The sequence below is a fragment of the Xiphophorus maculatus genome, chromosome 2 (assembly GCF_002775205.1).
Source record: "Xiphophorus maculatus strain JP 163 A chromosome 2, X_maculatus-5.0-male, whole genome shotgun sequence".
Taxonomy (NCBI): Eukaryota; Metazoa; Chordata; class Actinopteri; order Cyprinodontiformes; family Poeciliidae; genus Xiphophorus; species Xiphophorus maculatus.
In genome coordinates, this window is record NC_036444.1 from 27,902,228 (window position 1) to 27,919,966 (window position 17,739).

At 39.4% G+C, this 17,739-nt stretch overlaps 1 protein-coding gene across 1 annotated transcript in view; it reads left to right on the top strand.

Annotated features, from left to right (window-relative positions):
* Window positions 1–11,904: 11,904 nt before the first annotated feature.
* tead4 (TEA domain transcription factor 4) overlaps window positions 11,905–17,739 on the top strand; it is a gene marked incomplete at its 5' end in the record, with an annotated part of 29,643 nt that continues 23,808 nt past the window's right edge. Inside the window, one exon of the mRNA XM_014474744.2 lies at window positions 11,905–12,112. Within this exon, the coding sequence (XP_014330230.2) occupies window positions 11,905–12,112 (208 nt within the window). The remainder of the gene's footprint in view (window positions 12,113–17,739) is intronic.

The following is a 17,739-nucleotide window of genomic DNA, read 5'->3' on the forward strand; positions in this document are numbered from 1 at the left end:
TACTGTATTACACTTGTGCTGAGTGTTTGCCCTCTTCCTAATTTTCTATTTTGGCATGTTTGTCACACAGTCCATTTCAGATATTAGTCAAAGACAACAGAGGTAAACACAGTTTTGAAGTGAAGATGTTCATCATTAAGGGAGAAGAAACCCTGCATGGCCCTGTGTGAAAACATGACTGCTCTGTTCAAACCCAGCTGTGGTTTGTCACACCTGAGTTCACTGTCTCTAGCCACACCTGTTCTCAATCAGGTCATCACTTAAACAGGACCTGCCTCACAAAGTGAAGTACACCAAAAGATGGTCAAAAGCTGGATGTCATGCCAACTGCTTTCCTACGCGATTCGGCTCGATTCTCATCTCACTTTACTGCTCGTCTGGGCTTTCTCCCATTGAAATGGATTTCTCTGGTGGAAATGGATTTCCATGTCTTATAAATATCACGTAAAACACTTAAAAATAATACAGCTATATTAATTGACTTAGTATTTGCACATTTGAGTGCCTAAGCGTTGCATTGCGTGTGGATTCCTGTATCCGTGACGCTGCTTGCGTTCCAGCATCGTTTCGTTTTACAAATTAAGCACTGCCTATAGCTGTGACACTCTTTGCTGCCCAGTGAACTTTAAATAATTCTGCCGTTCATTTTATTTTCCCAACAAAAACAAGCTCCAGTTCAAATGATGAAGACATAATTTGACCCTGTCTTCCTGAAATCGGTAATCAAACATTTAATCAGAATCACTACTTAGAGACAGATGGTGAATCCAACATGTACAACCATGCTGTGCCTGCAGCATTCACACTAGTGAGGAGAAACAGGAACTCAAGAGTGCGAATGTCTTGCAGCTTAAAAATAAAACCAAAAACCCATTAAAAGTGAATTTGGACTCTTTTCATGGGTTTTGGGTTAATTGCTTGTAATAGGTTATGACACTGATCACACACACGTATTTATTGTGCAGTACCTTACAGAATATTATTCCCAACAAGAAAAAGATATTAATCTAATATCTGTCAAGTTCTTGTTTTGTTGTTAACATGGTGTCATGTCATTAACAATATCAATTTATTTGAAATAATCTTTTGTAATAATCTCCATCCCTTGTCGTGACGTCACGCGCAGTATCCCGGGGACATGTAATATCATTACTCATGATGTGATTGCCTTTCGTTTTGCTTTAGTTACTTTTCTTCTTCAGAAACCCTCCTCCTCCTCCTCCTCCTCTTAGTCGTCATTACGTGCTGACCGGTCAGACCTTTCTCCCCTCCCCTCTTCTCCTCCCTTGGTCTTTTTACTCTGGCTTTTTCCAGGCTTCATGTCATGCCACGGCTAATTCCTGAAATTCCTGCCCTCCTTGCGCTCCAAACAAGCGGGCTCCAGGAAGGAGACGAGGCAGCACAAAACAAACAAAGGGAGAGGAAAAGAAGAAAACACAACAACAACAACAGCAACAACAACAAACAAACGAGAAACAGCTAATTCAGCTTCTTTTTAAATTAAGACAGAGGTAATAGTTGTTTCACCTGCCTCCCTGAACGCGCCTGTCGGACTTGCCGTAGAGTTTCAGCAGGTAAGCCGTTTCAGTGTTTTGCTGTTTCTTGTCTCCAGGGTTTTTTGTGCTTCTTCTTCTTCTGGTGTCGGAGCGTGAACTTTTCCGCGTTACTTTTTCCACACAAAATAATTCCCATTCACAGGCGGACATAACATACCTCAAATGTCTCACATTTCTCAGGAAGAATCCCTGCATTTCCCCCCCTCCTTCCTTTAGTTACAGCTGTGGAGTGAGCCGCGGCTCTGAGTTCCTGTGCCTCAGCCGGGAGACGGACTCCCAGCCGTGCGGTCAAACATTAGCGCCTGGCCGGGTGAAAGTCTTACTCCGGAGCCAGTTAAACCGCCTATTTATTAACCCACTAAATTATATATTTATCTTTCTCCTCATCATTTCCGGTCGCAGCAACAAGTGTCGGTGGACCGGAGTGGGTCTGACCCACTGGGTGGTCGTCTGAATATTCGGGCTGACTTCATGTTGTGACGCGATTTGTTAAAAGTTTTTAAGTCTTAAATTAATGCGAAAGAGGAATTCTGTAAAGTGAAAAATGACACTGCGCAATTGAAGTTTTACTGCAGTTATTATTGATAATGAATCAACCGTGCTTTCTTTTTTGACTTTTAATTTTTACTATGTATTTAAAAATATATATATTGTTTAAATGTTACTCCTGTCATTTAGAATAATATAGCAGAAGTCCTTTACATTATATATATAGATATATATATAATGTGTGTAAATTTCATATTGATAAAACATTAGTTATGCATCAGGTTTTATGGAACAGTTTCTTTCTGTAAAACGTGAATCAGGTTCATAAACCCACAGTTGGCCATGAACAGAAGCGGATGCTAAGGACAACCAGGCCATCACCAAGTCATGTACTATGCATTTTCTTACATCCTTTATGTATCCATGTACTTTAACCATGAAGTGTTAGTTTGTTTTTCACTGTAGTTAAGGACTTTCATGAATTAATAGTATAATAAAATGTTAAATTCTTATTTATAGTTTCATCTTAATATGTATTATATTCCAAAAATATATATATTATGTCTTAGTTCTATATGATGCCTGGATAGGCTTGTCCATCTAATAAATTATTGCAGGTTATAACCCCCTTATTAGAGAAAAGTCACTCAAAGTTACATCTTTTGTTTAGTTATTAATTACTGGAGTCATGTAATCACATTTCTTCAAAGTGTATGCTATGAGAGATTGCTTTAAAACTATAGTTTTGGCTCGTCTGTCCTTAAATAAGTCATTTTTCTTTGTTCTGAGTAACAGTTCATGCACACTGTAACTGTTTGCAAACAAATATACCCAGAACGATTTCCCCTGCCTTGCCTAAACCTGACTGCCTCTTTCAAACTCTACTGAGAAACTGAGATTAAAAGAGTGAAAAAAAAAAGCATTTTCACAATTTAGCAGCAGCTTTTATCTTGTACAAACACTTCATCCCAAGTGCCCTTCATTCATTCATTTCTACTCTTAATTAGGCAAATCGATGTCAAATTATCAATGTAGGGAATTAATTGTTGGGCCAAAATAAAAACGGTGGTATGGGTGGGCGAGGATTTACTTTATGTTATTTTATTATTTTTTTGCAAGTGGATTTCCAAATCAAATCCTGCTTTGGCCCAGACTCAACCTCGGCCTGGACCTGTCTGCACTAATTTGCTTTTAAAGGCGGCATGTTTACTCTGACCTGCTTTATTCTGAGGTTCATATAATAAGCACATGCGCACAATTTAATTGTATTTCTACCAAAATGTTCTAGTAGTTTCAATCTGTAGACCCTGTGCCTGATGTAAGCTCAGCAAAATAAATCAAAGATAGAAATTAAAAACATTACATTGCAGTTAAACACATTCAACTAAATTAAAACAAACAAACAAAAAAAAACCGACTCAGTGCAGACAGGACGGGTTCTCAAAAAGCATTTTTTTCCCACACTGTTGAGTTTGTATTATAATGGTTGTTTTGCTTTAAAAAATATTACAGACTTTTTTTTTTTTAATTTACACCACAATTTAGGACACGATTTATCGAAATGTTTTTGTTTGGATGAGATCTACTGATTTAAAATACAAGTTTGTGACGAGATGCCATGTGTAGCTTTTTACATAATATTCCTAAATACCAGAATATGGAAAAGAGTTAATTTCAGCTTGTAAGTATTTATTTTCTTTTGATATACAAAATACACACAGATTATGTTTGTGATAAGGCTGACAGGCAATAATCATCAACGTGTGGAAGCCGTGAATAAAATCTGTCAGAAAAAAATTAAAAGTGAAACAGAAAGCAAAGCAGCTAATGAAGGAACTGACCACCGAATATCAGCAAAGAGCAAAAGGAAACAAAATCACTCAGGGAGTCAGAAACCACAGTGAAATAACAATAATCTGAATTACTCCTGGTGTTGTTATAAACATTGCATTTGGAAATATTTGAGCGGCTTTAATTCGTTTCTGGTTTAACTCTAAATGGAGACGTTATAACAAACCTCCCCCTAAAGTTGAGTTTATCACAACAACTATTTAAATCTTTGTGGTATTGAAACAAAGAATAGGGAGGTATTGATCCAACTAAACTGTGCTGTGACAGGAGTTTACTTATACATGATATGTAGCTACAACAGTACCTTTTACTGACTGCATTAACCTATCATCATGTTATTATCATGACATGTTTTATCATTTTATGGGATAATTGTCTCGTAAATAGGTGAGAACTGAGGGAAAAGTTGGAAAGAATCGCCTGACTAAATACGTTTTCTAATAGAAACTAAAAACCATTCATGAATATCAATATATTTTTGACCCCTAAAGTAATAAAGTAGTAATAATTAAAAACACCCTCAACTAGAACACTTACTAAAACAAAGAACAAGTGCTCCAGCTTCCTGCTGACTGACTGTGCGTCTCTGTGTGTTTTCGTGCAGCAGACGGCGTGTGTTTTAGTTGATCTCGGTTCAAGTTAACGAGCTGCGGTGTAAAAGTGCCGCTGCTCTGTGTGTGCGAGAGCGTGTGTCGTGTGGTGCGCACCGCAGCAGCTGACAGGAGTGCGTTTTCCCGAGGAGCAACAGGTGGATTGGAGCAGTGTGACGAATGAATGGAGGGAGACGGGGGAGGAGGAAAAAAAAAAGACAAACACCTGTCACATCCTCCCCTGAAACGTTCCCCTCCCTCCACCCCGTCCAGCCAAAGCCAGAGGAGTTGTCTATTTATTTCCCTCCATGGCCTCTTATCCTTTGTCTTAGTAACCGTTGAGATCGCTACAGTCTCAGACAGACGAGTGCTTCCGTTATGCCGGAATTTAAAGGTTTCGTTGCTTTAGCATTTCGCGTGAGGGTGGACGTGTTTGTGTGGGTTAAAAACAAAGGAGAAAGGAGTGTAATGGCGTGTGAGCGAGGAGAAAACGGTTCAGCATGTTCGCATCCATCGCCTTGAGCGGGTCCACTCCACAGCAGACGGGTTTTTTCTCTTTTTTTTGTCTCTTTTGTTGTGCTCATCCCACATAGTGATCATTCCTCCCCCTCTTGCACAAGAAAAATGAATAATGCCTCAGATATGAGCCTTGCAGAGAGAAAAGCCTTTCTGCGCCTCCCTCCCTTGCTCGTCTGCAGGCCTGCTGCATGGTTGTCTGCGCATGTTGACACGGCTTACAGACCCTCTGTTCTTTTTTTTTTTTTTTACAACTTTTCCCAAACATATTAGTAGCTAACAGAGGTTTAAAGTCCTAAATACCCAGCTTCTAATTCACTACATCTGTCACTGGCTGTGCAGGATAAGTATTACTACACACTAAAGCTTATAACAAAGTGTTTGTTTGTGTTACAGTGTCTTGTCTTCCTACTCCTTGACTTTTATGACCAAACAAAAGTATTTTGTGGCTCTTTATCTATACATAGTTGATATCTAGATTTTATACCTGAAAGACTGAAAGTTTGGGAGTTCCAGGAAGACAGCTGCCGTCCGCTGCTAGAAACTAGATTACTCAGCTAAAGATTTCAGACTTAATGCTCAATCAATAAGACAAACAAACCAGCTGATTGTATGACTGATCTCTATCTGTCCCACATTTCTTCTGTCACTACATTTTCCTTTATGAACATAGAGAGCTGTGCAAAAGTTGTAAAGATCTTCTGCACAATGTCTTTTAAGCTTATGTTCTTCAAAACCTTTTCGGGTTTTCTAGATATTTCTCTAAAGTTTTACATTTTAACATCTTCTTAATTGTATTCATGTCCAGTTCTTGTATGTCGACATTTCGCTGAATGTGTGCTTAAAAACTGTAGGACAGAAAGTTTCTCTTAAACTGGTTAAAATCCTGTCATGAAAAAAAGACCTTTCTGACAATACGGCCAGACAGAAATGCACAGAGGAGTGGCAAAAGCAAATGAGGTGGATTAGCAGTGCTTTCCAACAGCTGATGGTGTCATCCAGCATATGTTACTGTGGGATGTCTTCAGTCAGAAGCCTCCTCAGATTAATTACAAGACTGACTGCTACTGGTGATCCTCCCTGCCCACAGCATCACTCTCCATGATGGCTCTTTGGAGATATGTTGGTGATATAAGTTACTTAAACGTTTCATTTTTCCTTTCTAATAAATAAAGTAGGTTTGAATTGAACTGAATGAAAAAAAGGCGGTATCAAAAAAAATCAACAAAGAAGTCTAGATCTCTACTTTTTCACTGTTTATTTATGAAGCACATGCCATTAATTCAAGCATATTTATTTTATTGTTGTAGTTCTTTCAGAACGGTTTTTGTCGGTTTTCAGGTTGACAAACCTGACGACCTGTGAGGCCCAGTGCTACGGCTCAGCGTGTTTTTGATTTAAAAAATGCTTAAACTTGACGAGGAATTTGTCTAGTTAACTATGGGTTATTGGAAAACATTATTGACAATACCTAAACACCAACTATAAAGTCTTAGAAAGGCAAACGTAAAAAGAAATACAATTAAAATAAATATCTTTTTTTTTTTTTGCACTTCAACCTAATTAAAGTGTCCAATATTTTTGGATCTTTCACCCACGACTTGTCACTTTATTCGACAAAGTTGTTAGCTTGTAGAGACTGGCAGTGGGCTTTTACACCTGACCTCAGTCTCTCTATATTGTCACTTACTGACCGTGCTACGTTGCCATGGTGCTTCAAACCATTTCACTGTTACTGGCGAGTAAAAAACTTAGAATAAATAAACAAACCATGCTTAGAATGGCAGGGTGCAAGTAAAGCCTGGTGGCCTGCCAGGCTTATAATACACCGGGGGAAACCCTGGTATGCGTTATGTGCCGAGGAAGTACCTCTCTAAAGAGTCTCATGTAGACAACTGAGAGAAATTGTAAAAGAAGCCAGAGTCTAAAGAAATACATTCAAAAACACTGTAGCGTGTCCTGATTAGGACAACGCTGGCACCTGGAAGGTGTGGTGTTTGACTCAAGACCTTTCTGTGGTGTTCTAAGTCTTCACCGTCTAAAATATAAAACCCTGTGCTCCGTGTTTAAGCCTCTAAGTTCTTGCTGATGCAGCCCAGCAGGACTCAGTGCCAGAGAACCAAGCAAAATAAACCCGCTGGTTGCCACGAGCTCTCACAGTGACTTTATTGCCATCTCACAGCCTGATCCCGCACTGTGGCTTTATATCCCAAATATTTCCTGCCCCCTGCATTCCCGGTGTGATTAGTGCAGATTTTGGCCACTTGAGTAGACACACGCACACATGCACTCGCAGGTCTCATGTTGAACAGGAAGTGGCGCAGGCGGGAGCAGCAAAGTCACTGCAAGTAGACAAAGAGAATATTTAGGCCTGATTTTAGTTTTGACTTAAAGGTTTTCACCAGATTAAAAAGACTTTGACAAGCGTCACATGCTGAGAGGTGGGTAGAGTGGCCAAAGATTTGCCCAAGTAAGGGTAGCACTATTTCAAGAGTATTTTTACTCAAGTAGTACAAAGTAGCTTACTCAAGTAAGAGTGAAAAAGGATTTGGTAAAAAACCAAAGCAAAACAAAAAGGTTACTTAAGTCCTGAGTAATCCATCATAAAATCTGATTTAATACTTTAAAATTACGTTATAATATATACAAAATATAAAATATGGAAGCATTTGCGTGTAAAAAAAATAAATAAAAGCTACTAAAAATGAGTACAAAGTAGCACATTTAGGTAGAAGAAACAGTTTTGAAAAAATAATTAAAATATTAAACTTTGCATAAATTTAATACCGACAGTGTGTAACATGAATAAGTTAGGACAGGCTCATCTATTTCCAGTGACAGTAAATTGTGTTTACTGTGCCTTACTTTTTTCCGACACGCTCAGCAGATAGAAAATAACGTGAGAAAAACAAATCTGGTGCAATAATAAGAAATCTCACTTTAACACAAACTGTAGGCGTGTGTCTGTGTTTCAGATATTTTGGTTAAAATCTGTTTGTTCTTTCGTTATTGAAGTTACTTATGTTGAATAAAGTATCCAGACGTTTCACTTAAGTAAGAATAAGTCATAATAATATTACTCAAGTTGAAGTAAAAATTACAATACAGTAGAACAACTAAAAGTCATTAGTAATGTATCTAGTTCAGGGCTGAAATGATAAATTGAATTAATCGTGATGAATCGATTATTGTAATAATTTAGTAATTGATTAACAATTAAATTTACTGAAAGTACATCATAACATCATACTGAAAACTGTTCAACTCTACATTTAAGATAAATATGTAAACTTGTAATATGTAGATATGTTTTACCCCAAGTGACAGTCAAGTGACAGTTTTAGCTTTACCGAATTCACTAAAAGAATACTATGTTATTGTATTTTCGGCAATAATATGCTTATTTTCTTATTTCAAAATGGAATTTAATTATTTGTTTATATGCATCTCATAATTTATCTCTAATATTGTATAATAAGGCTAAAGTGATTAGTTGAAAAATTCACTAATTAGTTTTACTAAAATAACTGTTAGTTGTAGCGGTAATCCAGTTTCAACTCAAAGTTTTGAACTGATGTGTGAAGGCTTCAGACCTGCCCACCTGTCTGGATGCAGCCCAGGTCAAAGGTGAACAGAGGTCCAGATTCCTGTAGAGGCGTTTAGCTGGACAGACATCCTGACCCCGGCAGAATGCATCGTGTCGACATGTTAAAGATTGAGTTTGCACCTTAACGTCTTTGTTTAGTGGGGTTTTTTTGTCTATAACATGGAGGTGTTAGTGTGCTTCATTTGGTCAGTGTGTGTGCCGTTGTGTAAGGGGTGAAGGGGACTGGTCCGGTGGTTTCTTGGCCCCCTGACCGCAGCTCCAGCTGGGGGATTATCCCACTGAGCAGGTCAAGTAAAAGGGGGTGGTGGAGGAGGACCAGCAAGCCGGCCGGAGGAGTGAGGGAAGAAGTGGGAGTGGTTGGTGGGGGGTGGCTGTTTTAAAACATGGCTTAGTTTAATTAACCTCCCGGATGCATTGAGCGAGGCACAGAGCTGCACTCTAATGGTTTATGGCGGCTACAAATCTCACAGTGACCTGCAGTCGCAGGTGCTTTAAAATCAGTTTAGTAAACAATGGAAATGTCGCATTAGGTAATGTTTGCTTTTCTTTTCTTTTTTTTTTGAATGTTGTGATTTTTTTTTACAGAAGCCGTTAAATCTCGCTGGTTGAGTGGCTCATGATCTTATTTAGGGCTTTGTGAAAAACACAAAACAGATCGTTGCATAACTCTTGAGTTGTTTCTGTGCAATGTTCAGAAAAGTTGGGTTAGATAAGGACACAGGCAAACTTTTGCTACATTTCTCCAGTGTCTCCTTTTTTTAAAAATTGTTTTCAGGCCACTGACTGAACTTTTGCACATTGTGTCACATTGTTAACACAAGCTTTTATGTGTTCATTGCAACTTTATCTATTAGAGCATTACAATAAAGGAATGAATAAGGAAAAAATATGCATTGTTTTCCATGTTTTGCAAATTTAGAAAAAAAAAGAAAAATGTGTTTTGCATTTGCTTTTAGGCCTCCTGATTCAATACTTTATGGAACCACAGATCTGAAAGTATTTTAGAGTATCTCTGTATCTGCTTTGCACATTAGAGTTACAATTTTGCTCAAATTCTCAGTATAGAAAATATTTCGGTGTCCTCTACCGGAGTATCTTCTTCCACATGTTTACTGTGTCCTTTATGTTGCTTGTGGGATTATTTTGATTCCAAAAAGGACAGACTTTAGTCCCTTTTCTCACCACTTCACAGTTATGAACTACCTTATGTTGGTCTGTCACAAAATTCCAGACAAAGTAGCTTAAAGTCTGTGATTGCATACGTGAAAGAAAGCATGAATACTTTTGTAAAGAATTGTACATTGATTATAAGATAATAGTTCAATGTTTCTAGCGATACACATTTCCTGGGCAGGCTGTGCAATTAATCAGTTAATCTTGTTTGCTGGTGGTTTATGAACAGCTTTTACACTTTCTTCTGGGCCCAGTTCAGGTAGAATTGCTAAAAAGAAGAATAACTAAAGATGACTGACACATCAGTGACGATATAATTCAATTCAATTCAATTCAATTCAAAAGTACTTTGTTTATCCCAAAGAGAAATTAAATGTTGTTGTAACTCATATATCCAAATATCTTCAAATCCATTCGGTCTGGATGGTGATGTTGTTTATAGGAAGGATCTCCAGTAGCAGTCAGTCTCGCAACAAATCTGAAGAGGCCTCTGACTGAAGACACTGTTGCTGTATGACAGTCTGACATGCTAACAGCTCGATGTCTAGGCAGCAGAAATGGCAATCTACGGTAACATGGATGACACGAGCTAAGCCACACTGCTAACCCACCTCATTTGCTTTTGCCACTCCTCTTTAAGTGTCTGCCTGGGTTCATGGCTAGAAAGTCGGACAGAGAGGCACTGGAGGTCAAACTGTCTGTTTTTCACATCCTTCAATACAATCAGACAGATCTGGTTTCTCAGCAGTTCCACCAAAAACTCTGAACACAACTCGAAATTGTCATCTAGGTGATTGTCTATGAACATTTGTCCATCTGTTTGTGTTTGATCTTCATGTCTACATGTGTCTTTGCGCACAAGCTCAGAAATATGGACAGATAACTCCACAACCGATGTTTCTCAGCAGCAGGAAGTGGCTGTGGAAGATCAGTTGTCTAGAGGGAAGCATGATGGACGAGGGTCGGAAAGTGGGGGCAGACTAGGTGAATTCTTTCTCTCTGCCTGTAACACTGACTTGCTGACCAAGTCTCTGCGGTGACGTAATGTTTGCTACTTTGGCTTTTGTTGGCTTAAACGGACACGGTGTTGTCATAGTTTCACTGCGGCAGGAAAATAACCCATGACAAAGACAAACTCTGTTTGCATTGACTCATGAGTCTGACTGTTCTTTCTTCGCTGTGTCCGACCATTGTTCCCATTTGTCTCCTGTGTGCTTGTCGATAGGAAGAGGTGGAGCCGACGTCTGTCTCATTCTCTTCACCCTGAGGTTTAGGAACCGTGTGCACATCTTAAACGAACTCGTGTAGGGAAAACAGGATGGGAATCTGTTGCAAGTGCCCCTTTGTTAGCCTCCTGAGCATTTTTTTCTGAGAATATCAGGGAACCTTGTGGAATACTAGTCTCGAAAGTTACTAAATAAATAATAAAAACACAGGGAGCAATTAAAAAAAGTTATTGGAGAAGGTGAAACAGTAGAGCACGGGGACTCTTTCAGTTCCCCCCACTTGTTCCAGTACCTCTTGTCTTACTTAATGTAATTTATTATTTTTACCACATTGAGATTCAGTTCAGTTTAAAATACTTTACTGATCCCAAAGGGAAATCAAGTGATACAATACATCAAGTCTCACAGTCTCTGGTGAGTGAGTAATAATTGCCCCTTTGCCATGTTGTATCTTTGCAGTTTTAGTCGTCTTCTGTGGCTCGTTGAGAGTTACCCTTTTAAAAACTGGCCCCCTTCTCTATGCTTTACTTCACAAATACAGGGGCTCTGAACCCTGGGCTACTGATAAACAATTGCTTCCTCAAACCATGGACTTTATTGAGGTTTTTAATTTTACCCAATTACCCTACTTGCGTTTTTCTATGATGCCAGTTCAACGCTGTGAAGTTTACTGGAAATTGCCTCGGCCTTTGCTACCACTTTAACCCTAAAGTTAAATTATTTCTTCTTTTTATTTTCACCATATCCAGGCTCGTCATTGTCGCCATCTTCATCCCACCTCTGGATGTCCTACGGGCAGGCGTGCTTCTGGTGAAAGCCTCTCCCTCCTTTCACCGCCAGCAGCCATCCCAACTGTAACTCTACACACACTCCTTGCTCCGTGGTCCTCTTCCTGACACCCCACCACGTCTGCGGAGTGGGTGCCGGCTCCCTCCCCGAGGGGTGGGAGCGAGGAGCTGGGAGATGGACTTGACAAACCCCTGGAGAACGACGCCGAGGGCGTGTGGAGCCCCGACATCGAGCAGAGCTTCCAGGAAGCCCTGGCAATTTATCCACCATGTGGCCGTAGGAAGATAATCCTCTCTGATGAGGGCAAGATGTACGGTACGCCCATCTCTATTGTCATCATCCCTTGTTTCTTTAACTCTTTTTACAGGAAAATGACAAAAATGACATTAAAGGACAATTATACATCTCTAGCAAATCAGGAAGTACTTGATTTAAATGTCCTTCAGTAGTTTAAGATGTAAGAGTCTATCAAACAAAATACACTTACCTTTTACATTTAAATAACAAAAGTACATTTTCCACAAGAATAGCTGAACACTTGAGTAATCATGTGTTCATCTCATTCTTATACATCCTCCTTTAACGACACATCAGTTTGCTACAAGTGCCTCTCAGTAACTTTGATGACAATCATCACAGTTTGTGTGGACGAAAACAAAAATCCTCTACCAAATACTTTTTAATATGAAATGTGGTCAAACTGGTCTCACTGATTGTTTCATATTCTGTTTTTTACATACGATAATCTCTCCTTATGTTCATGAGTCACATCCCTCATGTTTCCTGTGCAGCTGTTGAGCTCAAGTTCCTACAATCCTCATTTTGATGGTTTGATATGTCACTCCTTCCTAGAGGTTTAGCATTGCAACTTGTGCAAGACTGGAATGAGATTTTAGACGTTTTTTTTGGGGGGGGGGGGGGGGGGGGGGGACTTCAGTCCAAATTTTCATTCTTTTTCTTGTTGACAAGTTTATTAAAATTAGAAGTGGGGAGTGTAGCCATATTTTTGGAAAAACCAAGCATCCCATCTTTTTATTTTGTTTTGTTTTCACAAATAGATCAGAGGTTTCACAATTTGTGTTTCACTGAATCTATAACCACTGTAAAATAATCCAGTCCAATCTTGAGTGATTCAAATATATTGATTTTTAATCCTTAAAGATTTCTTAAGGAGGTACTACTCAGTGTAGCCTTGTCCTGTTTAGATTTGATTAACGAAAGCATGTACAGTTTTGAACTAGAGATGATTAAGTGTAGTGCACACTCATGAAAAATTGTGAAATATTTTCTTAGCTTAGCAGTGACTGGAAGCTACAGAGTAGATGCTAAAGTTAGCGATGTTACTTGCTATTAGTCGTTGGTGACACTACTCTCAGTGCTTTAAATCAATTGTAACATGTCCATCCCTCTGTCACGTCTGCGTTTTTGTACAGAATACCCATAATGGTGCCAGATAAAGGGTTTCCAAGCAGAGGAGACTTCTTCAACGCTTTTATAACATTGTAACGTTTGCGGTAGAGTATTGTTTGCTAGCCAAATGAAAGTCTGTTTTAGTTGACTGTCAACAAAACAAGGCAATTTGAGAACTACTTTCTTTCCTACTTAAAAAAGTTTTCAAAATAGATACAACAGAGGATGAAGCCTAAAGGACTTACTTTCACATGCAGGGTTCATAATAATAGCCTTCACTTACTTCACAAGACAAGGTCACGTCCCAACAAGTCTTTGATAAAACTTTGCAAAAGAGTGTTCACTTACATGTTTATTAACATAGTAAGATTTAGTAGCACTTAGAGTTTAATCTTCTATCAGAAATATTTATTGTTAGATAATTACCAAACTAACTTTGTCAAACCCTAATACTCAACTGACTGTGAATTTACTGCAAATAGTCTTTTAGATTTTTGGGTTTTTTTTCTTTCATTTCTTAATAATTTCAGATTTTCATGACCACAATGGTTCCTAAGACATTCTCAGAGTGATGTCAATGCCAGGCATGTGCTGGTGAGGTTGCTGCAGAACTTTGCTGATAGATGTTTGGTGACAGATGGTTTGGCCAAAGAGAGCCCTTCTGCCCGACCGTTTGATAATGGATCTGCTTGGTGGAAAACTGGGTGGACGCAGGCGGTGGCGCTTTCAGACAGTGTCTGTCATCGCCTTGTTTTGTCACTGTGCCAGACAGCTCCTTTAGCTCTTAGCTTAGCCTAGCCTAGCGTAGCTGTTCATTGAGGTCACAGCCATTCCCTGATCAACACTTAAACCCTTATAAAGCCTTTAATAATAGTTGGTGGGGGAGGCGAAAGGAGGGAGGGGCAGGCGTCTTACTCTTGGTCACGGGGATTCGGTGGGGCGGTGCGTGTTGGGCGACGTTGTTGGGGTTTTGACAAGGAAGGTATTGAGGTACCCCTTCCTCTCTGTGGGGGTCAGGGGCAGGTGATGTTCACCCAGGAGCATGATGGCTTGTCAGGAATGGCATGTGTGCATGGAAGCACGGGGGTTCAAGGGAACTTGGCTGTAACCCTAAACCAGAATAGATGTTTACCCTTTGAGCGCCTTTAGGGGAGGATGAGGAGTGAACGAATAAACACCAAGGTGGCCAGTGATGTTTTGCAGAGCCTCAGAGCATGCTAGAGCTCTCTCACACCTGTCCACAAGTTGCAGAAGGGGAGAATTGAAATTTGTGTGTTCTGTTGCACTCTTTTGTTCAGGACGTCCTTGATTCACTGCCACCATGTGTCTTTGTCTCAGGCAGTTCTCTTTGTCCTTCATGAGAAACGTCTTCTCTCTGTCAGTACGTCTGTTGGTTGGTCCGCCTCTCAGTTCGCCTCCAGCTGCTCCCTGAGTTCAACCTGACAGCCTTGTGACAAATCCAGATTTATGACTTGAGAAAAAGACAAGACTGAGGCCGTGCTTGGCCTGCTTTGCCCCCGTTGCCCTCAAACAGCCATGCAGGGCCTTCCTTTTCAGTCCACTCAGCCCCTGGAGCTCTTGCTCTTATCGCCATCCCTTCCCTGCGGTCACTTTTGGTCAACGGCTCAAGTCATTCAGGCTACCACAATCGACGCAAAGCCTCTTTGGAGGTCTTTATTGTTGTTAATGTTGTTAAAGTGCTGATGGGTGGTATTAAATCAGGTGCCCAAATCAAATATCTGCTAAGAATATCTTGAAAGGCATTCCTGAAATTGCTAAGAGATGACATGGTGGTTTTAGAAATGTCATTGAGTCTTCTTGCACAGTCTAAATGTGGATTCATAGACTAAACAAACCAAGAGATGTGTCTGTCGACTTGAGAGCGGCATACTCTGAATTTAAGGCTAAATTCCATCAGGAGACACGAACGCCATTCCTTCCTAACCTACATGATTCTGAGTCTCAAACCAAAAGAATGTGTTTAGCTCACATTGTCCCTTGAAAAACTCTGAGCTAAATTTAATGCTTTAGTCCACATTCTGCATGAACGCTCCACATTTTTACGCAGAATACTCTGGGTTTTGCTCAACAGACCTTTTAGCTTGCCTATTAGGAAGGGTGTCATGGATATTGTGGCGCTTGTGTGGACCAGTAGTAATTCGACATGCATCTGCCAAGAAAAACATTTCCTGCCTTGTGCTGCTCCGGGCCAGAGAGACGTGTTGTGGTGAAAGGGTTTCATGCTGCAGTGGTGGAGGAAAAGTCCCAAACTTATGCCCACGTGTTGACAGCTCCATGCAGAAGAATGTAGCCCTGGAAATATAATTATCCTCTCTGTTCATTTGCTGTCATATATCTGCCAGTTTGATTTGTGAGTCACTTTTGCAATTGTAATTATTTTATTTTATGCCTATTTAATATGTTTTTTGATTTAGCTGCATTTGCCCTTGCCTCACAGCACGTTTTTTTGTGCAGCTGTCTGGTTTTGTCTCTCTGGATTTCTAAATGTCTGTATGACAAATGTTTTTCTCACATTTTAATGTATCTGACTTTCTGGAGGGGAGGGGGAGTAGAACGGCGGTGTTAGAAGAGTAAATAGAGCTCCATTTTGTAAGAGAAACATAAAATGTTTTTATTGACAACGTAATGAATTATTCTCTCGCTGAGGTTTGGTTGGGAAACATTTCATCCTGTTGACGATTTTAGTCACGAAAGACTAATAAGCCATCCTTATTAAGAATATGATGAAACGGTCAGCGGAAAGCAACAATGATTCTGCACTCAGGTTCAAAGTTTGGCAGTAAATTGAGAGATTCTCCAGTCACTTTGACCCATGAAGCTTCTAGGGATGCTTGGACAAAGACACTTCTAGAAAACACAGGACTGCAAAGATGTGTGAGTTTGAGCTGTTGAAAAGGCCACAGATGCTCAATTGAATTAAGGTCTGTACTTTGACTGGGCCACACGCATGCTTTGATGTGAACACTGTATCTTTAGTGTTCTTGTTCTGAAGGAGGACGGATCTCCAGCCTCAAAGGGTTTTATCTCCCTCCACCAATGATCCCATCAAATCTGTCCAGCTTCCTTGTTCCTCCTGACGAAAATCATTCCCTCAACATAATTCTGCCACCACCATGTACCAGAGTGGATATGGTCTGTTCCTGGTGATGTGCAGCGTTTGCTTTGTATCATACATCACGTTTTCTCATTTGGCCAAAAAAGTTAATTTTTGTTCTCATCCAGCCAGGCCTCTTCTTTCACAACTTTGCTCATTGAAAAGTTTAAATGGCACTTTTATTTGTCTTTCTCCTTCCCACTGTAGATTAAGAAGGCCAATACATTTCCAGTCAATAGGTACTCCCACCTGAGCCATGGATCTCCGTTGCTCATCCAGAGTTACCCCTGGCCTCTTGGCTGCTTCTGTGACTAATGCTCTCCTTGCCAAGATCTGACAATTTAGTTGGACCGGATTGTATTGGTATATTCATTATTGTGCCATTTACTGCTTACTAATTACTGGTACATTACTTTGGAAGCCGTTTGGTTAAACTGATTTTTATTGTTGGAATAATAGTTTAAAGGGGGCTGAATAATTTTTACTTTTCAGATTTTTATTTGTAAGAAAGTTTAAGACCATGTGTAAGTTTCTTTCCACTTTACAGTTATGTGCCAGTTTGTGTTGGTCTATTGCATAAGACTCCAACAAAACGAAAGTATGTTGTTGATAAGTATTAAAAGAAAGAAACCGAACGGTATTTTTGTAGTGCACTTTATGTGTGTCACTGCATCGAGTGCAATATACTTCGTCAAATGTACGTAAGTTAGACCTTTTATTTTGCAATGGCACCGATATCAATATCGGTATTATTATTATTATTATTATTATTATTATTATTATTATTATTATTATTATTATTATTATTATTTTCTGACAATGCTACAAATTAATACTGCTGTTATGGCTGATAACCAATATTTGCCAATATTATATGTAAACACCATGAAAAAATGACCACACTATGGACGTTACTTCTCTGATTAAGTTAAATACGCCTTTGGTTTCTGTCATCTTCTCAGAAGTATTATTATGACTGAAATTAGTGCATCACATCACATCATATTTAGATATTGAGAATGCTTAATTTCCCCCCCTAAAATTCTAACCTTGAAAAACTTCTCTATCTCCCCTTTCATATGAAACGTTTTTTCTCAATTAAATGTCTCTATAAGATTAGAGTTAGGAAAAAATGCTTTGGATTAACTTTGTTACAAGTTAGAGAACATGAATCCGCTCAGGTTATTCTGGACTAATATAAAATTGACATGTTGTTGGAATTGGAGTTTGATATAGGCCTTTACACATCTCTTAATAGCCGCTAGACTCTACTGGAGAACAAATGACAACCAACCTAGAGATTCCTCATGCCTGCATTTGATCTGTATTTTCTTAAGATGAAGCAGTGGGACACAAACACCATGGACAGAAAATGTTTTTCAGATACAGTTATAGCTACTATTCCCCATTATTTCAA